Below are 27,056 nucleotides of genomic sequence, written 5' to 3' on the forward strand. Positions count from 1 at the left end.
ATATATATATATATATATATATATATATATATATATATATATATATATATATATATATATATATATATAAATATCGGTGGAATTAGGATGCAATTATGTGGTAGAACTTGCCATTGGGAATACTGTAAATCACATTTGCTAGTTTTAGGTGTTGGTCTAGGTACTTGAGAATGTCTAAAATGGGTTTAAATCACTTAATAAGCCTTGCTGACCATGCGGATCTGTTTGGGAGTATTATTGTTGGTGCCAGCGAGGTTTCTCCAATGCAAAAAATATAGAATCTATTGTAGAAATATCTGACAACATTGATCAACCACAGCTGGTTACTACAGCAACATAAACAATACACATAAGATAATCCTCACGCGAGTGTAACATAACAATAGTATGGGGTGCAACGAAAAGTTGATATACGTACGTTATTGCATCAGACTGTGAGACAGCATCGTGAAACATCAGCACGATTGCACGCATGTTTGCTGATGAACAAGAGCGTCATTGTATCTCAGATGCTATCACCGGTGAGGCTACTGCATATTTTCAATAAACAAGGCTCCGTGTTTAAATTTCACATTGGTGATCTAGGGGTGGCAATCATTCCACACATACAAACCAGAGATGATAGAAAACGTCCTTCAAAGACGATTCCTGGAATCAAATCAGTTTTACAACAGTAACTAAAGAGTTAAAGCAGATATTTTCTCCATCTTCATTCAACTATGCCGCTGAATCAGATGAGGATGGATTTTTAGATATAATACCCGTGGTTTAAGATCACATACCCATGGTTTCATGATGGTCTACTAATAATGTTAAACTAAAAAGTCACCAAGGCTATCAATAATAAAATTGACAAAGACAATCAAAAGATTCATAACACTTAGAAAAAGGCACCAAGGCAGGACCGCAATGGACTCTTGAAAGATGAATGCAAGTTAAAGTACGAGTTTTTATAACATCAACAAGAAAGTCATAGGAAAATTCAAAGAAGAATGTTTTGAGTAAACCTATTGAGGAATAATATAATAATATATTGGCTGTCCTGGAAAATAAAGAGATTACAAATACGTAATTGGATAATACTGGGTCAACAGCACAATGTTGCCTGCCTTCTAACTCCCATGGTGCAAACATATACCGAAATTGTTTCCAAATGGTTCTAACAGTGGTGGTTGTGAAATCATTTTGTAAGTGGCACTGACAATTTTCTACTGAATCATATCAGCAGATTTAAATGAAATTATGCATCTGGTTTCATTATTTAGTTCTGGTATGACAAATAGAAGCACTACATGTCAAGTCCACGATCACATTAACAACTCTTGCAGGTTCTGTTGTCTGAATAAGCGTTCCACATGTGTACATTTAAATCATTCTAAAATAGCCTGTTCGCAATATTTATTGACATGTCCAATATGAATTAGCACCATCTTTTCTTTTTTTGTGAACAACATAACAACAGCTATGAGAAATTCTATACCTGGATCCACTTGCAACAGCCATATAAATTTTAAGTGTTTTGCATGTATAAATACATTTAGGTGCACCTGCGACACTTGCCGAGTCTCTGGACGTAAGCAGCTCTGCTTCCTTGTATCTGGCAACGTCTGCATTAGTTAATGGGTACTTGAATGTTTATCCATGTACTCAGGCATGTGGAAGAAATAAAGATCAACTTGGTAACTTCATTAGGTGGTTGGACATGAAACCATCCACAGGATATCTTTCATGGTGTGGGTGTGTAAATTTGCCACAGTGCTTGTTCGGCAAATCATGCTCTAACAATCCTGTTGTTGATTTATGCTGCAATTGCTAACATTTACATTTTGACAGGGAAGTTTGCTACCTGCATCACATTTTGACAGGAAAGTTTGCTACCTGCATCAACATTTTAACAGGGAAGTTTGCTACCTGCATCAACATTTTAACAGGGAAGTTTGCTACCTGCATCAACATTTTAACAGGGAAGTTTGCTACCTGCATCAACATTTTGACACGGAAGTTTGCTACCTGCATCAACATTTTAACGGGGATGTTTGGTACCTGCATCATATTTTAACAGGGATGTTTGCTACCTGCATCAACATTTTAACAGGGATGTTTGCTACCTGCATCACATTTTAACAGGGATGTTTGCTACCTGCATCACATTTTAACAGGGAAGTTTGCTACCTGCATCAACATTTTAACAGGGAAGTTTGCTACCTGCATCAACATTTTGACATTGAAGTTTGCTACCTGCATCAACATTTTAACGGGGATGTTTGGTACCTGCATCATATTTTAACAGGGATGTTTGCTACCTGCATCAACATTTTAACAGGGATGTTTGCTACCTGCATCACATTTTAACAGGGATGTTTGCTACCTGCATCACATTTTAACAGGGAAGTTTGCTACCTGCATCAACATTTTAATAGGGATGTTTGCTACCTTCATCACATTTTAACAGGGATGTTTGCTACCTGCATCAACATTTTAACAGGGAAGTTTGCTACCTGCATTCATATTTTAAAAGAGAAGTTTGTTACCTGGATTTACATTTTAACAGGGAAGTTTGCAGCTTTTGAAATTAGAAGTACAAATGTTTGCACTATTTATGGTTTATGTAGTTATTAATTTCAATGAATCATAACTGTGGTTAAATCGAAAATCACTGAGAATTGCAGAAAATAAAGTAGGTTCCATTAATCAGAATACATATTTTTTTTTTTTTACAGCAGTTTAAGTTTAATGAAGGTGTGTGTGTGATGCTTATGTTTGATTTGGATTTCTACCGTAGCATTAACAACTTTCCAGCCATATCTCTACGATGTCTGCAGTGTCATTTTATAGTGATGTCTAGCACCAAGGGATCATGCCACAGACATGTAGCATCATCTCCTACCCAGTCACATTATTCTGACACCACGACAACCTTTCCTAACACAAACCTCTTAATGCCAAGTGGCAAGTGAGGCATCTGTAAGTACCGTTTTTATAAGTATCTGGTATGAATCAGCCGGGCTTAAAACCCGCAACCTCCTGCATCCGAAGTGGATGCTCTAACCATCTAACCACATAGGCCACCAGAGTGGTCACTTTAATGTAGAAACATTGTAAATAGAAATTAAATCTAGTTTTCATAGACCACATCATTATTTATTCTTTCATTTTCAATAATACTACTTCAATACTTTTTACTTTTTCCTCTCTATCCTTGCTGATCTCACCTCTCTTTTCTCTATCCTTAATGATCTCACTTCTCTTTTCTCTCTATCCTACCAGATCTCACTTCTCTTTTCTCTCTATCCTTACTAAACTCAAAACATAAATTGATTCAGACAGTGAGTGAAACTAACAGTTGCCAGTGGACTATAAAATGATTCACAATTTATTCAAGAAGGGAAAAATAAAACAAGACATGTAAAAGATACTATTTTATTACAGTAATCAAGTTGAAATTAACTGCTAAGCTTCTTTATCATTGTAAGTGGGTATTGGCTTTTGCATCATAAGTGGTTCATTTTTCATTTATAGGTCTTTAAATCTGTGGTTCAAATCAACAATGAATCCACAAAAAGTTGGTAACATAAATAAAAGTGAAACAAAAATCTGATGGACAGACAAATGCAAAGGGAGTAACAAGAAAAGGACACTAAGAAATACTACTATTCATACATAAAGGAAACACAATATGTAAATTACTAGAGATGCCATATGGACTATAATATACATGGAGATTTGAACTGTTAGATCATTCCCATGTATTTATAAAATCTGGCGAAAAGAAAGATCATTAATAGTTAAAAAATGATCACACGAAAAAAACTGAGAAGTGTTAGAAGTATCTGAGATTCTCATACGGACGTCTATGCTATGTTTTGGAATGGAATCGGAAGTAGGTATGAAAACAAAATGTACACAACATATAGATACAGTCCATCATAACTACTTTGAATAATGTGAACTTGATCCAGCATTAAATCATTCATGGGCACATAAATCTAAGCTGACAATAACGAACGGTTAAATTATCTGCCAAAACATCCACAGAAAAACAAAACAAAAATTTTACTCTCTAAACATGTAAAAGTATCTACTTAAGTACCAAGTTTTTGCTACCAGCAGTGGTTACAAAAAAAATAACTGAAAAATTATGCATGTCGGTATGTATGCATGTCTGTCTGTCTGTATGTACGTATGTATGTACGTAAGAAGATAGATTGGTAAGGGGACAGAGAGGAAGATCTGTCAACAGATACACGGGTAGCTACATAGATAATGGGTAGTCATACGATGTTTCATACATAAAGAAAAGAGTAGTCATATTACATCCAACACTAGATTAAGCATATATTATCTAGGTAAATAATAATTTCCAAATCTGTAATATTCCAATATCAGTATGCATAACAAATTCCTATGACTACACTGTCCATAAACCTTGGGGACTGGCAATGTAAGACAATACATTGTGCATAAAATTCCTATGACTACGCTGTCAATAAACCCTGGAGACTGGCAATGTAAGATGTTACATTGTACATAAAATTCCTATGACTACACTGTCAATAAACCTTGGGGGCTGACAATTTAAGATGTTACACTGTACATAAAATTCCTATGACTACACTGTCAATAAACCTTGGGGACTGGCAATGTAAGACGATACACTGTACATAAAATTCCTATGACTATGCTGTCAATAAACCTTGGGGACTGGCAATGTAAGACAATACATTGTACATAAAATTCCTATGACTGTGCTGTCAATAAATCTTGGGGACTGGCAATGTTTGACGATATGTTGTACACAAAATTCCTATGACTATGCTGTCAATAAACCTTTGGGGACTAGCTGAGACCACTGTTTCACCAACAATGGTAATTTGGTGGCAAGAAAGATGATATTTATCCCAGTTAAGTTGTCCCCAGCTAGGTAGAGTGCAACTGCAACTAGTAGACTACACATATTCATATACTTGTCTTTTAGTCTTCACTGTCACAGAAGCGATCAAACTAACGCTCAAACTAATGCTGATCAATGCACCACACGGCTGAAGAAAAATGCCTGGATATTTTGAAAATACACTTGATACTTTATTTCTATGCTAATCTAAAGACTGCCTCATTCGTACAATGAATATCTTTCAAGCAGTAAAAAGCCATGTTTTAAGTTACTGACACATGGAAAAATCAAGATGCATGGATGCTGCCATTAAAGTCACTTCTGCTGTACTTAAAATCATCAATGAATTTGAGGACATCCTCAGAATTGAGACTTTTTCCTCATTATACTTACAGCTGTTCCAAGGACCATTTTATGCCAATCTGGACTGCAGTTTCAAGGACTAATTTATGCCAATGTTGACAGAGTTCCAAGGACCAATTTATGACAATGTTTATGGCAGTTCTAAGGGCCAATTGTTATGTATATTTGATTTAATTTATATCATATTTAATTTAATTGTCTGTTTGTATGTTTTGGAATTTTTTTAATTTTTAATTTCATTACGTCAAAATAATGAAGTTTTGTTTACTAGGAACTCGATGTTTTTTCAGAAAATAGTTTGATCTTGACTCTTCAGTTGTAAACACCTTAAGCTGATCTAGTTCCCAAAGTTGATTTAGAAATCAGTGAGAGAAGTAAACAACTTTTTTTATATTTTATTCTCGGAGTAAAAGGATTAGCTTATATCAATGTCATACTGGGGCTACATATATTTTTTATATGTGAACAGCCTCCATTTTGCAATTCTGAGCTTTCCAAAATTGTGCATTAGTTAGTTTTAATAGTGATGCTTAGAGAGAGATCTCTGTTGGGCTTTAACACTGGAAAGTGTTTGAGTGTTTGTTTGTGACTAGTTTGGGAATTACATTTTAATTTTTATTCAAATTATTTGGATTCTAAAAGATTAATTCTTTTTTCAGGAAATATTTGAGTACTCATACAGAATTTATGGACAAAGACATTTATTTAAATTATATTCAGAAATTCAAACACTGGAAATATTATTGACTGTAGAATAACAAAGGACTGTACACATCAACTCCATACTAACTACAGTATATGTCATCGCCTTCCATTTTGGATTCTTCGCTGGGACTCAAACTTGAATTCATTAGAACATTTCATTATTAGGACTTCTAAAATTTTATTCATGGATTTTTCTTGGATTATTTTTGGATTTGATTCTTAAAACTGGAGTTCTTATATTTTCATTTTTTATAGTGTTTTTTCCAGAGAAATAAATTATTTATTTGTTAAATTTTTCAAAGCTTGTTGTTTTCACTTTTTCTTTTGTTACTGCTTATTCCAGCCTAAACAAGTCACATACGACAATACATGCCAATATTTATTACAGTTCTAAGTTCCAATTTAGGCCAATGTTTATGGCAGTTCTAAGAGAAGAAAGATATTTTATATTAATGTCAGGCAATTAAATTATATTAACCATGGATACCTATATATAAATCTGTGTGGGTTAGTCAAGAACAGTCTTTTACAACAGCTTGAAACTGCTATCATAGGTGGAACAATGTTACAATATACAATCAACAATGTTAACTAACTGGGTAGTTGTGAGAATTGCATACAATCAGCAAGGTTAATTGACTGGGTATGGTAGTTGTGAGAATTGCACACAATCAGCAAGGTAAGTTAACTGGGTAGTTGTGAGAATTGTACACAGTCAGCAAGGTTAATTGATTGGGTAGTTGTGAGAATTGCACACAATCAGCAAGGTTAAATGACTGGGTAGTTGTGAGAATTGCACACAATTAGCAAGGTTAAATGACTGGGTAGTTGTGAGAATTGCACACAATCAGCAAGGTTAACTGATTGAGTAGTTGTGATAACTGTGGACATGAAGCAATGTCTTTTATAAATAGCATCATCACTGAAATGTTATGGCCTCAAGTTTATAAACATATTGCCTTGCAATCAGCATGATATTTATCTATAAATAAGACTTGTCTATATAGGATACTTGTTCAAAAGTGAAACTTGCCTATTCATAAAAATTGTTTATACATGATACTTGACTATAAATAAGCTTCTCTATACATGATACCTGTCTATAATTATATTGTCTTTAGAACCATAAATAAATTCTCATTGCAAATCTGTCTGGCATATATGGCACACATTTTAAGTCTGACAACCTGACACAGGTTGTAAGTCTGACAACCTGGCACAGGTTGTAAGTCTGACAACCTGGCATAAGTTGACACACCATAGGTTGTAAGGACAGTCACTACACTAATCATATTCTTGAATACTCTGTGACATTTTCTTTCACAAGTGCTATGAATTAGCTAATTTTACAAAAATTTGTCTGGTCTAAATTAGCTATCAGTTCGGGCAATCAGACCAAATTTGTCTGGTCTGAAAAAATAGGTCTTTATGCATTCCACAACGTCGTCAAGTTCATTTTGCACCTCAGCTTGATCCATGCTGAAATGTTGAATTTTAAAACATTACTATCATTAGTCTGACACAATAATTGGTAAATCCTAGTAACTGAAAACAACCTGTTCAGAAACTTTGCCTTATTAAGACTAATTCTAATGTCATGGCTACCATGACAAGAATAAAAGTCACTGATATAAGACAGACGTTATGACACTGAAGCGTTCTCCATTCAAAAAATTAAATGATGCCACACATATACATGTGAATAACATGTAATTTCTTTGAAGTAAATCTAGAACAAACTTGCTTGTGCTGCACTTGTTTGCAAAATCAACATATTGAGGGAGAGCCATTATTTAAAGACATGGGATATGTTTCATTGCTTGAATGGTAGGCATTAAGTAAAATGAAGGAGAAAGAAAGTTTCAAAATTGTAAAAATTGAAAATTATTTGATACAAAATCATAAAAATGAAACAACTTATTTCTAAAAAAACAACAAAAACCTCAAATTATATTTCATTTTAATCTTAAATGATACTGTCCCTACAAAAATTCTAAACTGAATAATTATAAAGCATTTGAATTGTAAGCTAAAGTGTAAAAATCCACACAAGAACAAACAATTGGATATGTCAGTGTGAAATTCCAATATTTACTGCGAGATTCTATGATATTTATACTGTTGCTGTGTTATATGCCAGTCCACAATTCAATATTTATTGCAAGATGCTGTTGTTGTTGTTGGGTTTAACGCCATTTTTCAGCACACTATAGGCTATACATGGTGGCCAGTATTAATGGTGGAGGAAGAACCCGGGAAAACCCCGGAAAGAACCACCGACCCACGGGAAGCTACTGGCAAGCTTTCTCACATACCCATATTGGCTGAATCCGAGACTCGAACCGGCGCAGACAGAGGTGAGATGGCAGTGATCCGTAATGGAGAGCGCTTTAGACCACTCGGCCACTCGGGGCCCCCATATTGCAAGATGCAATCATATTTATACCTGTTGTTGTGTGATATGTCAGTGTGGAATTCAATATTTACTGCGAGATTCTATGATATTTATACTGTTGCTCTGTTATATGCCAGTCCAGAATTCAATATTTACTGCAAGATGCTATCATATTTATATCTGTTGCTGTGTGATATGTCAGTGTAGAATTCAATATTTACTGCGAGATTCTACGATATTTATACTATTGCTGTGTTATATGCCAGTGCAGAATTCAATATTTATTGCAAGATGCTATCATATTTATACCTGTTGTTGTGTGATATGTCAGTGTGGAATTCATTTTTTATTGCAAGATTCTATGATATTTATACTGTTGCTGTGTTATATGCCAGTGCTGAATTCAATATTTATTGCAAGATGCTATCATATTTATATCTGTTGTTGTGTGATATGTCAGTGTAGAATTCAATATTTACTGTGAGATTCTACGATATTTATACTATTGCTGTGTTATATGCCAGTGCAGAATTCAATATTTATTGCAAGATGCTATCATATTTATATCTGTTGCTGTGTGATATGTCAGTGTAGAATTCAATATTTACTGCGAGATTCTATGATATTTATACTGTTGCTGTGTTATATGCAAGTGCAGAATTCAATATTTATTGCAAGATGCTATCATATTTATACTTGTTGTTGTGTGATATGTCAGTGTGGAATTCATTTTTTATTGCAAGATTCTATGATATTTATACTGTTGCTCTGTTATATGCCAGTGCTGAATTCAATATTTATTGCAAGATGCAATCATATTTATATCTGTTGCTGTGTGATATGTCAGTGTAGAATTCAATATTTACTGCCAGATTCTATGATATTTATACTGTTGCTGTGTTATATGCCAGTGCAGAATTCAATATTTTTGCAAGATTCTATCATATTTATATCTGTTGCTGTGTGATATGTCAGTGTGGAATTCAATATTTATCGTAAGATGCTATCATATTTATACCTGTTGCTGTTTGATATGCCATCATGGAATTCAATATTACAAGATGCTATCATATTTATATGTTGCTGTGTGATATGTCAATGTAGAATTCAATATTTACTGTGAGATTCTATGATATTTATACTGTTGCTGTGTTATATGCCAGTGCAGAATTCAATATTTATTGCAAGATACTATCATATTTATACCTGTTGTTGTGTGATATGTCAGTGTGGAATTCATTTTTTATTGCAAGATTCTATGATATTTATACTGTTGCTGTGTTAAATGCCAGTGCAGAATTCAATATTTTTTGCAAGATGCTATCATATTTATACCTGTTGCTGTTTGATATGCCAGTGTGGAATTCAATATTTATTGTAAGATGCTATCCTATTTATACCTGTTTCTGTGTGATATGCCAGTGTGGAATTCAATATTTATTACAAGATGCTATCCTATTTATACCTGTTTCTGTGTGATATGCCAGTGTGGAATTCAATATTTATTGTAAGATGCTATCGTATTTATACCTGTTGCTGTTTGATATGCCAGTATGGAAATCAATATTTATTGCAAGATGCTATCATATTTATACCTGTTGCTGTGTGATATGCCAATGTGGAATTCAATATTTATTGCAAGAAGCTGTGATATTTATATCTATAAACTTGGCATGATAAATCAACCAGTCCAACAACTATTGTAATGATTAATACAATTAACCAACTGATAAACAAATTTTCAGGAATATCTCACACAACTCAACTGGCAACTAAAATAACTGCGCTTTTCTACAAAGAAAAGTCAAAATGTTTTAGTCAGACTTTACTTACTCTGATGAGGGCCCCAAGTGGTCAAGTGGTCTAAAGCACTCTCCATACTGGTTCACTGCCATCTCACCTCTGCCTGTGCCGGTTTGAGTCTCAGATTCAGCCAATGTGGGTATGTGAGAAAGCTTACCAGTAGCTTCTCGTGGGTTGGTGGTTCTTTCCGGGGTTTTCCCGGGTTCTTCCTCCACCATTAATTCTGGCTGCCATGTATAGCCTATCATGTGCTGAAAAATGGTGTTAAACCCCACAACAACAACAACCAATTGATAAATCCTGAGGATCAGACCTGAACCTGTGTAATACAATTTGCATATCACTATTCAAATCCTCTCTGAGGCTCAGACCTGAGCTTTATTTAATAAAATTTATATATCATTTTACTAACCCTCTCTCAAGATTAGACCTATGCTTTGTGCAATAAAATTTATATATCATTTTACTAACCCTCTCTGAGGATCAGGCATGTGCTTTGTGCAGTAAAATTTATATATCATTTTACTAACCCTCTCTTAAGATTAGACCTGTGCTTTGTGCAGTAAAGTTTATATATAATTTTACTAACCCTCTCTTAGGATTAGACATGTGCTTTGTGCAGTAAAATTTATATATAATTTTACTAGCCCTCTCTTAGGATTATACCTGTGCTTTGTGCAGTAAAGTTTATATATAATTTTACTAACCCTCTCTTAGGATCAGGCCTGTGCTCTGTATAATATTTGATCTTTGGCTCTGTACCACTAGTACGAATTGTAGCTGTGCAGCCATTCTCAAATGTGAATGTAATCATCTGGCTAGATCTGCTCACTGGTAACACCTGATCAAAAGAACAAGAGTTATAATGTAAATTATCCCATGATAGAGTTAAGTCTATAGTCATAAAACAGACACAGCTCTTGTAAAAAATACAATAGTTGGTCAACATGCACATGTTCTGACGATGACCATAATATGTATTAAGTTTCACAGCAAAAACTTTAAGAATAGATGCATTAACGAAATTCTATCATAAACTGCATCCAGTTTCAAAGTCATAAAGGGCAATAAATTCCACAAAAATCATTTAAATACGTGCATCTTAATATCTACAGTTTCACATAAAAACTACAAGAAGCTGTGTTCACAAGATTACACTGGATTCTGCTCCAGAATAAAAAGAGCAATAACTGTAAGCAAAATTGCAAATGCCCAGTAATTATATCGCTATGCACATCTTCAGATGATGGCCATAATATTAATCAAGTTTCAAAGTGATCACTCAAAAACTGGGGGACCAGATGCGGTGATAAGAACCTGTCATACACTGTAATCAGCTGCAAGACAAAAAAGGCATCAACTCTACAAACAATGTGCATACATATAAAAATTGCAGAAGCACAGTGATTTAGCAATATGCACATATTTAGGAGATCACCATACTATTTACTAACTTTCATGGTAACCAAACGAAAAGTGGAGAACTAGATCTGCTATTGTGTTATTACTGTATTAAACTACCAGGGGGAATAACTCAAGCATAAACTGCAGGAGCCATGTGATTTATCAGTAAGCACATCTTCTGATGGTGACCATAACAGTTCCCAAGCTTCATACGATCTAATGGATCTGTAAAACTGGTTACTTTTACAAGACTTTGTCATATTGAGCAGTCATCTTCAAGTAAAAAAGGGCAATAACTCTATATAAAAAAATCAGGAGTAACGTGATATGTCAATAGGTGCACCTTATGGAATGCATAATATTTACTGTTTCAAGGCAAAGAAAAAAAGAGTGCAAGTCTAGTTGCCCTGATAAGATTTGTCATTCACTGCATTAAGCTACAAGAGAAAAGGGCAATAACTCTAACAAAGATTGTGTGAACAAGGTGATCTCTTGATAAGCAAATTTTTAGGTGATAATGACAATATTTAAAAAGTTCCATGGCAATCCATCAAAAACAGCATGACAAGTTACACTAATGAGATTGTTTGTGTACAATCCATCCAAAACAGCAGGACTAGTTACACTAATGAGATTGTGTACAATCCATCCAAAACAGCAGGACTAGTTACGCTAATGAGATTGTGTGTACAATCCATCCAAAACAGCAGGACTAGTTACACTAATAAGATTGTGTACAATCCATCCAAAACAGCAGGACTAGTCACACTAACGAGATTGTGTGTAAAATCCATCCAAAACAACAGGACTAGTTACACTAATGAGACTGTGTACAATCCATCCAAAACAGCAGAACTAGTCACACTAATAAGATTGCGTGTAGGACAAAAGGACAGATGAACTTAAGAATTACTATGTATAAATATACATGAAGATTAACATCAAATGGAGGCATAACAAGATCATTTTCATTTGTTGGAAATATGTGTATATGTAGCAATGTCATAATATAGCTACTGAATCTTGGTGAATACTTAGTCTGACCAAACAGCAGCTAAATCCTTGATATTTGATATAAATCAAATACTGTTACAAAAACTGAAACATCACAGTGAAATATTCAGAATCCATACAGACCAGACTTGTGTTTGTACAACACGTATACCCACATCAAAATTAAAAACCATTAGTAGAAAAATGTGAAAAATTAAGATATTTGCATGAAAATGTAATTCCAGCATTTATGAATGCATACAAACATGCACAAAATTTCATATGTCTACTTAAAGTTTTTGCTAAATTTAGCAATGGTGTTTGTTACAAAGTTTAAATACAAAATGTTCAAAAACGTGTTTTAAATGTTTTTTAAATTGCTGTAATGGCATTTGTATTTAATCAGGCATTTGAATCCTTTTTACATATTAAGTCTTATCCTATTTGTATTTTAAGTCCTATTTGTACACAAGTTTGTATCATTTGTATTTAAGTCCTATTTGTACACAAGTTTGTATCATTTGTATTTAAGTCCTATTTGTATAACAGTCCTTATCATTTGTATTTAAGTCCAATATTTTACACAAGTCCTATTGCTCCTGTTTGTATTTAAGTCCTATCTGCATACAAGTCCTATCTCTATTTAAGTCCTATCTGTATTTAAATCTTAGATGTATTTAAGTCCTATCTGTATTTAAGTCCTATTTGTATTTAAGTCCTATTTGTATTTAAGTCTTATTTGTATTTAAGTCCCATCTTTATACTGTTACATGTCTACAAATCCTATTTGTATTTAAGTCCTATTTGCATTTAAGTCCTATTTGTATTTAAGTCTTATTTGTATTTAAGTCCTATCTTCATACTGTTACATGTCTACAAATCCTATTTGTATTTAAGTTCTACCTGTATACAAGTCCTACTTGTCTTTACGTCTGATGAAGTCCATGCATCCATTTATGCATCAATATATATACAGGTCCATCTGTCCATGCATCCATATATATATATATATATATATATATATATATATATATATATATATATATATATATATATATATATATATATATATAAGACATACAATTTTTATTTTATTATATCCTGATTAAATTTCCAGGCCATTATAGGAATTTTGTATGTTTTGATTTTTATACATTTTTGAGCTTTTGGATCTTTTAGTATCATAAATCAAAAATTGAGGTATACAAATGAAATTAGTTTCTTGCTTTTCACTCTTTTCTGTTACTTGTTTTAAAAGCATAGACTCAATAATATTTGTATGATATATCCAGCTAGAATTTGGTGTACATGAATGCCTGTACTTAGTCTGTATAATGTATACAGCTAGAATTCATGTTGGTGTACATGAATGCATATAGTTAGGCTGTATGATGTATTCAGCTAGAATTCAATTTGGTGTACATGAATGCATGTACTTTGTATGATGTGCTTGAAAGGTTAACTTTTAGAACTGATTAACCTACAATACTAGTCATTTGAGTAAAATACATGATCCCCACGCATTTCTAATGATAAATTTCCAGGTCGTTTCCAGGATGAAATTACTTTTTTTCCAAGGTTCACATATGACCATTACTAAATGGAATTAAAGAACATTTTAGATTATAAAACATGCATTTTCTAAATCTAAAGATGTTTCTCTTTCAAGACTCTCCAAAACATCTAAATCAGAAAAGATGATCATGTACAAAACCACAAAATGTATCACATGAAACAAGTTTGATTATATTCCTATAAATTAGCATGTAAAGTCATTTCAATGAACAGAATAAAAATTCTAACATTATTTTGCTGACCTGCATTACGTTGCTAAGTGGGAACAACATAATGAACATAAATTAGTTTTGTTTCCTTTCAAACCTTTAATTCTAAATATTCTATAGCAATATATATATATATATATATATATATATATATATATATATATATATATATATATATATATATATATATGCATATTATACAAAGTAAACATTTCCTATTACAGTATTAAAAAAAACCTATAAAAGCAAAGAATTAGAATCTTGTCTTGTAATCAAAAGAGTTTAACCCTAAATTTATCTGTGCCAATAAAATCCCAACAAGATTTTTCAAACAACCTAATCTAAGGAACATTTTCAAAAGGGTTGATTTAAATTTTGACAAAAGACCTTCAAAATTATATAAGGTTGTATAAAAAAGGACTGAATTTTCTGTAAAATCAACTTGTCTTCTTGTAATTTGTTAAACCAGTCCCCAAACCTGTATTTATACAGGGGCACATATTGTTTTTTAATATATAATACAAGGGATAACAATTTCTCATTTCAGCCCAGAGATTCAACATTTTGGACAACAAATTTGGCTTAAAATGAATAGCAGTCCATTTTCTAATCCGGGTTTCCTGTATATATTCTCACCCCATTTTTCACATTTAGATATTTAGGTTGGGGTTTGGGGTCATTGCAATTGCATATCGAAAATTTGGAATTTGCTGCCCCCGTGCAGTAGCGGCATATGGTAGTCGCTTACCAGCAGGCTTAGCAAATTTAAACTTATGTTACTCATACCTGCAATAAATCAATAGGAAAATTATTAATTTTTTCTCAGAAATGGCAAGTATTATAATCGTTATGTCTTTAATCCACTGACAGACTAGATGAAACTACGGCATAGATGAAACCAGACCTGATACTCTCCAATTGCATTACTGGTCACATAACTTCACAAATCTCAAAAAACAACAACATCGGAAATCCAACAGTAAAGTGATATCAACAACAAACTCCTTTTTAATGTTGTACAGAAATTAAATTATATTAAATGAAAGTCAGATACCTTTTGTAAAAACCAGAAAGAATATATAGTTCTCAACATCAGACATGATTTTGGTCTTCCATAAAAAATGCTGAAAAAATCTGAAGGGGTTAGGAAGTCCCCCAAACGGGGTCTCGAGAGGCTGAGCCTCTGATCCAGGGGGTCAGTGCATGACTGCCCCTGGCCAAAAATGCATTTTACACTCATAAAAACTGCTCCTGTTGCAACTTATGATAATAAAATAAACCAAAATAATCATTTTGAAAAACTAATAAACTTACCAAAAATGTTATAACTTCACAATATTTATAGTCACATGAATTTGTTCTCTAATACTATTGATGTCAAAGTTATTTCATGTGCATGTCAGTGTTCACATCATAATTAAGTCACAATAATTTGTCAATTTTTGCATCAAATGTATTATACTTCTCTATTTTCGTAACAAATCTGTAAAATAAACACCCAAGTACATGAACTATATACAAAACTATATACAAAAAATCCCACACGTTCACTTGTCTTTTTCTCCAACCTGCTGATATGTCAGTTGAGCTCTTTTTGCGGCTCTGGCAAATATTTCTTTAGCCTTCCTTTTGTCACCATTGACTTTTTTGACTCAATGTGCAATCGTTTCTTTTCCTTCTCAATGTAAGCCTTTTTTCTTTCAAGCTGGTGCTTGTATTGGCTACATGCAGTGCTCATATTCTGACAGGGCTACATCTGTTCTCTCATGCAAATCATTCTTATTATAGTAATTAACTGCACTTTTTCCAGATACCTTCTGAGCTTCGATTTTTCTGTATGCAGCTTCTTTTGTAGGTGCTGTTCCAAACTCTTCCAACTGTAATTACCATAATTCAGATCTTTCTTGCAGAGGTCACAAAATGCCAGTCCTCTAGCGTTCAGTTTTCTTTTAAACTGACCAAGTAAATTTCTGTCAACTTTTCGCTCAAGCCATTTCCATTTCCGTATGTTTTTTAATACCTTTATTAAACATTTTGTGTTATGCTCTCTCTCAACAACTCAGGATGCCATGTTTTACAAGCATGCTTCTTCTTTCCATTGCCATCAGTTTCCATTACACAAAGATTCATTGGATAAATTTTAACCTTTGACCAATCAGAATACTCTTTATGAGAGTTGTGTGCTTACTAATATTTGGAATGATCAGGTTCAAGTCAGGAGAAAAGCAGAATTCCACTTTAAAACTGAGAAAAATCATGTCTGCAACATATTTATTTCAAGAACAACGACAAGAAGCTTGTCTCTGTCGCAGCAATCTGGCCAGTCTGAGTCATCAAGCAGAGAGCACATGTTAACATGGTAGTCACATGACACAACAAAACTCCAGAAGTTTTCTGAATAAATATGGGGAATTTTGTGTTCTTTCGTTTTTTTATTTTTATTACGACCACTATACAACTTTCATTTAATGTTTTTCTTCTTTTTATACAACTCTTGAAAATGTGTGTAGTGAGATTCGCATACTCATGTGACTAGCATTGCAAATTGCGAGTACCAGGTCACATTTCATCAACGCAATAGTTTTATCTTGTCTTTCAACAGATTAACGACATAATGATTTTAATACTTGAAATTTCTGAGAAAATAATTTTCATATCAATTTCATGCATGTATGACTTGATTTAGCAATGTTTAAGTTTGCTTGGCCATCCATTAAGCAGCAATGCTTTGCCACCACCATATTGTGATGCTAAACTGGTTTCGATACCTTCCATGTAAGGAAAGATACAGATATTGAGCTGACTGTGAAAATAAGTCTACTAGACAAATCTAATCCACTGAGTGTTTTGACTGATTCAGCATGTATATTTATTGCAAGCACCCAAATGATCCATACTGCATGCTCCAAATATTCTGGTTAGAACCCAATAAATTTAACTCACTATCAGTTTAGTTATAACTCAATTACATGACTGTTTTGGGTGACAAGTGGTGGCGGAAAACTCCCAGGGTTTTCCTGACTTTCATCAATATTTACAAAATTCAAGGACTTTTCACAGTTAGGAAAAATTGATCATTTCTCCCGACTTTTTCCTGATAGCGTGGGAACCTTGTAAATAGTCTATAACACAGCTATTTGACTTAGTCTATACCATTAGCCATTATAGTCTACAACAATACTGGAGTAAAATAGTAAAAAACAGCTATTGGAGTAAAATACCCTAAAACATTAGCTATTCAAGTTAAATAGTCTATAACATAGCTATTTGACTTAGTCTACACCATTAGCCTTTATAGTCTACAACAATACTGTAGTAAAATAGTAAAAAAACAGCTACTTGAGTTAAATAGTCTATAACATAGCTATTTGACTTAGTCTACACCATTAGCCTTTATAGTCTACAACAATACTGGAGTAAAATAGTAAAAAAACAGCTACTTGAGTTAAATAGTCTATAACATAGCTATTTGACTTAGTCTACACCATTAGCCTTTATAGTCTACAACAATACCAAATTGAGTAAAATAGTAAAAAATCAGCTATTTGAGTAAAATAGTCTACAACATTAGCTATTTGAGTCAACAGTTTACATAGTTCAGTTAAATAATCCATAACATTAGCTATTTGTGTTAAACAGTGTACATCATTAGCTATTTGACTTGAATAGTCAACAACATAGCTATTTAAGTTAAACAGTCTACAACATTAGCTATTTAAGTTAAATAGTCTACAATATTACCGCTACCTGAATAATAAAAATATATTAAACCACTCCCATCCTGTGATATTTTAAGCATTTTTATATACACTGATAATTTGTGATGTGATGTGATTTGGATTTTTAACGTAGCTTTAACAATTTTTCAGTCATATCGCTACGATGTCTGCAATGTGGCAGTTTATAGTGATGTCTAGCACTGGGGCATCATGCTGCAGACATATAGCATGATGTCCCACCCAGTCACATTATTCTGACACCAGGCCGACCAGTCCTAACACTAACCTCTTAATGCTGAGCGCCAAGCGAGGCAGCTGTTAGTACCATTTTTTGTAAGTCTTTGGTATGACTCGGCCGGGGATCAAACCCACGACCTCCCGCATTCGAGCTGATAATTTGTAATAAAGCTAATATTTTCAGTTGAATTTAATTAACAATCATCTTACAAATCATATAACCAAGTATTTGGGGTGGGGTGGGGTGGGTGGGGGTGAGAAAGAGTGTTAAATATTGTGAATTTTCACTGAATTAAAGTATTTTTATATTCAAGTTGAAGAACTTTTTAAAAAAAAAAGGAACCAAGATAAAATTATGAACACTTACTGGCTTATTGCCTGGCTGGCTGTTGTCATATCCTACAGTCAGATCACGAACATACTTGATCTTGTAGGGTCCACAGGTCTCAGGGTACTGAACATGAATAAGTAGAACAACCACACATAAACAGATCTGTATGATAAATGACAAAGCCTAAATTACAGCACTGGAAACATAGATCTGTATGATAAATGAAAAACCCTAAATTACAGCACTGGAAACACAGATCTGGATGTTAAATGACAAAGCCTAAATTACAGCACTGGAAACACAGATCTGTATGTTAAATGACAAAGCCTAAATTACAGCACTGGAAACACAGATCTGTATGATAAATGACAAAGCCTAAATTACAGCACTGGAAACATAGATCTGTATGATAAATGACAAAGCCTAAATTACAGCACTGGAAACATAGATCTGTATGATAAATGAAAAACCCTAAATTACAGCACTGGAAACACAGATCTGTACGATAAATGAAAAACCCTAAATTACAGCACTGGAAACACAGATCTGTATGATAAATGACAAAGCCTAAATTACAGCACTGGAAACACAGATCTGTATGTTAAATGACAAAGCCTAAATTACAGCACTGGAAACATAGATCTGTACGATAAATGAAAAACCCTAAATTACAGCACTGGAAACATAGATCTGTATGATAAATGATAAACCCTAAATTACAGCACTGGAAACACAGATCTGTATGATAAATGAAAAACCCTAAATTACAGCACTGGAAACACAGATCTGTATGATAAATGACAAAGCCTAAATTACAGCACTGGAAACACAGATCTGTATGATAAATGACAAAGCCTAAATTACAGCACTGAAAACACAGATCTGTATGATAAATGAAAAACCCTAAATTACAGCACTGGAAACACAGATCTGGATGTTAAATGACAAAGCCTAAATTACAGCACTGGAAACACAGATCTGTATGTTAAATGACAAAGCCTAAATTACAGCACTCAAAACACAGATGTATGTTAAATGATGAAGCCTAAAATACAGCACTAAATTATAAATAGATTTCTATGTTAAATGATTACAGGGCTGAAATTAAGGTCACTGAGTGCAATCTGTTAAAGATCCTCAAGTGTCAACCAACCATGCTAATAATGATGTTTTTAAAAAATTAAAATACAAAGTTAAATTATATCTAATTACCATTCAATAGGAAATGTTTAGAAACTACTGACCATTACTATGAAAAACAGTTGAAACTGTAGATGTTAAATGGTCAATACTATCTAAGTGTCCAACAAGTACAACATACAAAATATCTGAATACACATTTGACAAATACACATATATATATATATATATATATATATATATATATATATATATATATATATATAAAAGCAAACATAGCCCTTCAGTTGTTTCCATAGCAAAAATAAGTGTGTATATGTGTACTAAAGAAAACTTTGAAAACCCAAGCATTGCTTTTCAGATTCTAATTTCATTCCCACATAGGAGATTAATCCCTTTGTATAATTTTCTTCTTCTGATTGTATCTTCTTGCTGTAACCTTGTTCTGATTGTATCTTCTTGCTATCAATCCTTTTTCAAAATCAACGATCTTTATTTTGTAAATTTTAACTATAATTGCTAAATTTAAACATACAAACTTTTGAAATAAATGCATCAAAGAAATGTGAAATATCCCATTCACTACTTTAAAAGGTATTTAAGCAGACTTGTTAGCCAGATTTGACAGTATGCTGTTTTCAGTTCAGATGAACTCTACTGGTGCATTTAGTTAATGACTAATACAGAGACCCAAATGAGATTGGTCAGTGGACCAAGATACAGAGACAGATGTGTTGAGACTGACAACTGGTCAGTTGCCCTTGCTTTGACTATGAAATCTCCTGAATCAGTAAGAGAGTTGCCAGGATTTAAGGTGATTCCTCGGCCTCCACCGCGAATCTCTTTAATCTCACATTTCAATAAGCACAAAATGTGAAATCCTCTTCAAGACCATTGTCCATTTGCAATTATCAATTGAAATAGAGGGGACTGCATAAACAAGATCCACAGCCCCTCTAAATGACTTGGATCACCACTGTCATTTTTTAGAAACAGGCGAACTCAAGTCTGGCAAAACAGATGGAGTCTGGCTGCTTAAAACTCACTTGGCCACAAAATGGCTGCCATTCTTGTTAAGAATTACCTCTGTGATCTTTCTGTTGTCAATCAGCTCTTCTTTGGTCATGATGCAATAGGGGGTTTGTATGGATAGCTGTGCTGCCTGATTTCTCACCTCCTCAGTTCATCACCTGAACAGAAGGGAGAACTGAAAGGGAGGCAGTATGGGGTTTCATAGAAGAAAATTGCAGGATTACCTATCTAGTTATCAAGGCCAGTTTAGAAGGGTCCTTTAGGGGTTTTGGCATCATGTGATGGGCAGCCCTATTGATTACCCTGGTGATATGGCATACCGAATAAAAGGCATGTTCACTTTTGGCCTTCATGGTTAGATGAAACATTGCCAAAGAAGTCAGGTTGAGTAATGAGGAAGCTGACAGTTCCTGAGAAACTCTGATGTGGTTTTAAGCACTAGTTTGTTTATTTTATGACAGAGTGGAGGAGACATGCTGAAAGCAGTAGTATCAAATGTCTAGGTGATATATGTCCAAGTAATAAACACCAGTATACAATATCAGCCAAATGGCTCACCAAAAAGAGACTCTCAAGTAACAAGGGTCACAATTTTATCTAAGATATGCCTGATAATTGCTGCAATCTTTGACAATTGTGGTGAAATTCTGAAGGCTGAATGGAATGGAATTTTGTATTTTAATACTAAACATGTTAAAATAAACAGTAACTATTGCTATCTTCATATAATGTGCATTATTATTATTATTATTACTATTATTATTATTCCACAAACAAACAGGCCTGATAATTGCTGCAATCTTTGACAATTGTGGTGAAATTCTGAAGGCTGAATGTTCATCATCCACAAACAAACAGGCCTAGACTTTGTACATAGGATTAACTGATGTTGGAGGACAGAATTACAATGATGCAAATATCTCTTCACTTTCCACATAAAAACTAATTCTGTCCTTTCCATGGCTGAATCTGAGTGTTCAGGCATGTCTGTGTAGCCCCCTTTTGGTGACTGGGGGATTTTTCTTCACCTGTATGCTGTGTGACTAGCAGTATAGCATTCTAATGCTCTGTCAGATATGCAAATAGTGCAAGCAAAGTCATATCCAGCATGGAGTGTGGTCCAGCTCGGGAAAACTAGTTTGATATAGTCAGATGGGTCAGACCATATACTGCCAGTTTGTCATGCACTGGTATCATAGATATGTTCAGTTCAGTCTGGTTGGTCAGGAGGATGGTCTGCTGGGAGCAGACACCACTGCTGTAGGAAGTGTTGAGATATGTGGTCAGCCAGCCAAATTCATGGCCACCGATACAATGATTTGACTGTTTGGATGGCAGCTGGCATAGCATACAGAAAACTATAACTTTCAGGCTGGACTGTTTGGATGGCAGCTGGTACAGCATAAAGAAAACTATAACTTCCAGGCTGGACTGTTTGGATGGCAGCTGGTACAGCATACAGAAAACTATAACTTTCAGGCTGGACTGTTTGGATGGCAGCTGGTACAGCATATAGAAAACTATAACTTTCAGGCTGGACTGTTTGGATGGCAGCTGGTACAGCATATAGAAAACTATAACTTTCAGGCTGGACTGTTTGGATGGCAGCTGGTACAGCATATAGAAAACTATAACTTTCAGGCTGGACTGTTTGGATGGCAGCTGGTATAGCATATAGAAAACTATAACTTCCAGGCTGGACTGTTTGGATGGCAGCTGGTATAGCATATAGAAAACTATAACTTCCAGGCTGGACTGTTTGGATGGCAGCTGGTACAGCATATAGAAAACTATAACTTCCAGGCTGGACTGTTTGGATGGCAGCTGGTACAGCATATAGAAAACTATAACTTTCAGGCTGGACTGGCTGGCAAAGTCCAATAGTCCTAGTTTCATCCAACTCACTCATTTACAGTTTTAGATGACACTGACTGTGATTCCAATATATCTTGAGTGGAAATGGTTTCCATAGTGTCAAATGGATCATCTCCATAACAGCATTTTCTGGTATCTATGTGGGAGTGAATCAGCATCTCAAAATCCCCCATAAAACTGGTTCAGGATTGCAAACTTTTTACTAATATGGACCAAATGTTTTCTGTCCATATGGTACATGTGCTACATGCGTGTGAGGAAAAGAAGTTTTTGCAGGACAGGCACATTTTATGGTTGACCTCCATTACTTGAAAACATCTGCACTTCTTGCAATTGGCTGACATTTAATGAAAGAGAAAATAAAAATCAAACAAGTGCATACAACAAATATACAAATTGTTGAAACTGGCAAACTCACATTATTAAGACAACCTAAGCAGAGTTGTGTAGCATTACCAGTATATTGGTTTACCCCAGCATTTTCTTCCAATGGTATGTACCATGGTACTTTTTCACTGTATTGGTATACTCTGGTAGTTTGTCAGTAAGAAATGTACAAAAATTCCAGAGCAAACTTGATACAAAATTAATTACATTTAAAGTATCTTTTTCTTTTCATTGGAAAAATAATTCCAAAATTTATAACATTTTTACAAAATAGATGTATTTATCAGAAATTGATTTGGACTTTAACAAATACAATTATGTTTATAAACCTTGAGTCACATGTATGACATGTGTCATGTACATCTTCATGAAAGTTGAAAGGGATGTTGTGAAAGATATTCAAGCCTAATCCAACTTCTGGAAAAGTTTCAGTTAAATGAGGAGAAGAAATGAATGTTTTAAAGTTATTTGTAGGTGTATATTAAAGTGTTAAGTATTCCCTTGTCATCCTGAGGTTTTCATGAGACCAGTTGTTTATTGCCAATAGTTCCTAATGTTATCAACAATACCAATACTTTCTAATGTTATCAACAAGCCAATACTTCCTAATGTTATCAACAATGCCAATACTTTCTAATGTTATCAACAATGCCAATACTTCCTAATGTTATCAACAATGCCAATACTTCCTAATGTTATCAACAATGCCAATACTTTCTAATGTTATCAACAAGCCAATACTTCCTAATGTTATCACAAGCCAATACTTCCTAATGTTATCAAGAAGCCAATACTTCCTAATGTTATCAACAATGCCAATACTTTCTAATGTTATCAACAATGCCAATACTTCCTAATGTTATCAACAAGCCAATACTTCCTAATGTTATCAACAATGCCAATACTTTCTAATGTTATCAACAATGCCAATACTTCCTAATGTTATCAACAATGACAATATTTTCTAATGTTATCCACAAGTCAATACTTTCTAATGTTATCAACAATGCCAATACTTCCTAATGTTATCAACAAGCCAATACTTCCTAATGTTATCAACAAGCCAATACTTCCTAAAGTTATCAAAAGCCAATACTTCCTAATGTTATCAACAATGCCAATACTTCCTAATGTTATCAACAATGACAATATTTTCTAATGTTATCCACAAGTCAATACTTTCTAATGTTATCAACAAGCCAATACTTCCTAATGTTATCAACAATGCCAATACTTCCTAATGTTATCAACAATGACAATATTTTCTAATGTTATCCACAAGTCAATACTTTCTAATGTTATCAACAATGCCAATACTTCCTAATGTTATCAACAAGCCAATACTTCCTAATGTTATCAACAATGACAATACTTTCTAATGTTATCAACAACGCCAATACTTCCTATGTTATCACAAGCGAATACTTCCTAATATTATCACAAGCCAATACTTCCTAATGTTATCAACAATGCCAATATTTTCTAATGTTATCCACAAGTCAATACTTTCTAATGTTATCAACAAGGCAATACTTCCTAATGTTATCAACAATGCCAATACTTCCTAATGTTATCAACAATGACAATATTTTCTAATGCTATCCACAAGTCAATACTTTCTAATGTTATCAACAAGCCAATACTTCCTAATGTTATCAACAATGCCAATACTTCCTAATGTTATCAACAATGACAATATTTTCTAATGTTATCCACAAGTCAATACTTTCTAATGTTATCAACAAGCCAATACTTTCTAATGTTATCAACAACGCCAATACTTCCTATGTTATCAACAATGCCAATACTTCCTAATGTTATCAACAAGCCAATACTTCCTAAAGTTATCAACAAGCCAATACTTCCTAATGTTATCAACAAGCCAATACTTCCTAATGTTATCAACAAGCCAATACTTTCTAATGTTATCAACAAGCCAATACTTCCTAATGTTATCACAAGCCAATACTTTCTAATGTTATCAACAATGCCAATACTTTCTAATGTTATCAACAAGCCAATACTTTTTAATGTTATCAACAATGCCAATACTTTTTAATGTTATCAACAATGCCAATACTTCCTAATGTTATCAACAATGCCCATACTTCCTAATGTTATCACAAGCCAATACTTCCTATGTTGTCAACAAGCCAATACTTCCTAATGTTATCACAAGCCAATACTTCCTAATGTTATCACCAAGCCAATACTTTCTAATGTTATCAACAATGCCAATAATTTCTAATGTTATCAACAATGCCAATACTTTTTAATGTTATCAACAAGCCAATACTTCCTAATGTTATCAACAAGCCAATACTTTTTAATGTTATCAACAAGCCAATACTTCCTAATGTTATCAACAAACCAATACTTCCTAATGTTATCCACAAGTCAATACTTTCTAATGTTATCAACAAGCCAATACTTCCTAATGTTATCAACAATGACAATACTTTCTAATGTTATCAACAACGCCAATACTTCCTATGTTATCACAAGCGAATACTTCCTAATATTATCACAAGCCAATACTTCCTAATGTTATCAACAATGCCAATACTTTTTAATGTTATCAACAAGCCAATACTTCCTAATGTTATCAACAAGTCAATACTTTCTAATGTTATCAACAAGCCAATACTTTATAATGTTATCAACAAGCCAATACTTCCTAATGTTATCAACAAGCCAATACTTTATAATGTTATCAACAATGCCAATACTTCCTAATGTTATCAACAAGCCAATACTTCCTAATGTTATCAACAAGCCAATACTTCCTAATGTTATCAACAATGCCAATCCTTCCTAATGTTATCAACAATGCCAATACTTCCTAATGTTATCAACAATGCCAATACTTCCTAATGTTATCAACAAGCCAATACTTCCTAATGTTATCAACAAGCCAATACTTCCTAATGTTATCAACAATGCCAATACTTCCTAATGTTATCAACAATGCCAATACTTCCTAATGTTATCAACAAGCCAATACTTCCTAATGTTATCACAAGCCAATACTTCCTAATGTTATCAAGAAGCCAATACTTCCTAATGTTATCAACAATGCCAATACTTTCTAATGTTATCAACAATGCCAATACTTCCTAATGTTATCAACAAGCCAATACTTCCTAATGTTATCAACAATGACAATACTTTCTAATGTTATCAACAATGCCAATACTTCCTGTTATCACAAGCGAATACTTCCTAATATTATCACAAGCCAATACTTCCTAATGTTATCAACAATGCCAATATTTTCTAATGTTATCCACAAGTCAATACTTCCTAATGTTATCAACAATGCCAATACTTCCTAATGTTATCAACAATGACAATATTTTCTAATGTTATCCACAAGTCAATACTTTCTAATGTTATCAACAAGCCAATACTTCCTAATGTTATCAACAATGCCAATACTTCCTAATGTTATCAACAATGACAATATTTTCTAATGTTATCCACAAGTCAATACTTTCTAATGTTATCAACAAGCCAATACTTCCTAATGTTATCAACAATGTCAATACTTTCTAATGTTATCAACAAGCCAATACTTCCTATGTTATCAACAATGCCAATACTTCCTAATGTTATCAACAAGCCAATACTTCCTAATGTTATCAACAAGCCAATACTTCCTAATGTTATCAACAAGCCAATACTTCCTAATGTTATCAACAATGCCAATACTTCCTAATGTTATCAACAATGCCAATACTTCCTAATGTTATCAACAAGCCAATACTTCCTAATGTTATCACAAGCCAATACTTTTTAATGTTATCAACAAGCCAATACTTCCTAATGTTATCAACAATGCCAATACTTCCTAATGTTATCAACAATGCCAATACTTCCTAATGTTATCAACAAGCCAATACTTCCTAATGTTATCACAAGCCAATACTTCCTAATGTTATCAAGAAGCCAATACTTCCTAATGTTATCAAAAATGCCAATACTTTCTAATGTTATC

The 27,056-nt window shown here is 33.5% G+C and overlaps 1 protein-coding gene across 2 annotated transcripts in view; it reads right to left on the reverse strand.

Moving 5' to 3' along the window:
• Positions 1 to 3,406: 3,406 nt before the first annotated feature.
• LOC149796281 (phosphopentomutase-like) overlaps positions 3,407 to 27,056 on the reverse strand; it is a 116,277-nt gene continuing 92,627 nt past the window's right edge. Inside the window, exons 17-20 of one of the 2 annotated variants that reach the window (XR_016421653.1) lie at positions 18,662 to 18,748; positions 10,865 to 10,998; positions 4,828 to 7,438; positions 3,407 to 4,760 (exon numbers count right to left, since the gene is read on the reverse strand). Coding sequence is in view for 1 of the 2 variants with exons in the window: in XM_089960922.1 (XP_089817048.1) it covers positions 7,330 to 7,438; positions 10,865 to 10,998; positions 18,662 to 18,748 (330 nt within the window). In the remaining variant the exon portion in view is untranslated. Of the gene's footprint in view, positions 7,439 to 10,864; positions 10,999 to 18,661; positions 18,749 to 27,056 lie in introns of both variants that reach the window. The other variant, XM_089960922.1, reaches the window with a different exon arrangement.

This window comes from Sinohyriopsis cumingii, chromosome 6 (assembly GCF_028554795.1).
Source record: "Sinohyriopsis cumingii isolate HCF-2022 chromosome 6, ASM2855479v2, whole genome shotgun sequence".
Taxonomy (NCBI): domain Eukaryota; kingdom Metazoa; phylum Mollusca; class Bivalvia; order Unionida; family Unionidae; genus Sinohyriopsis; species Sinohyriopsis cumingii.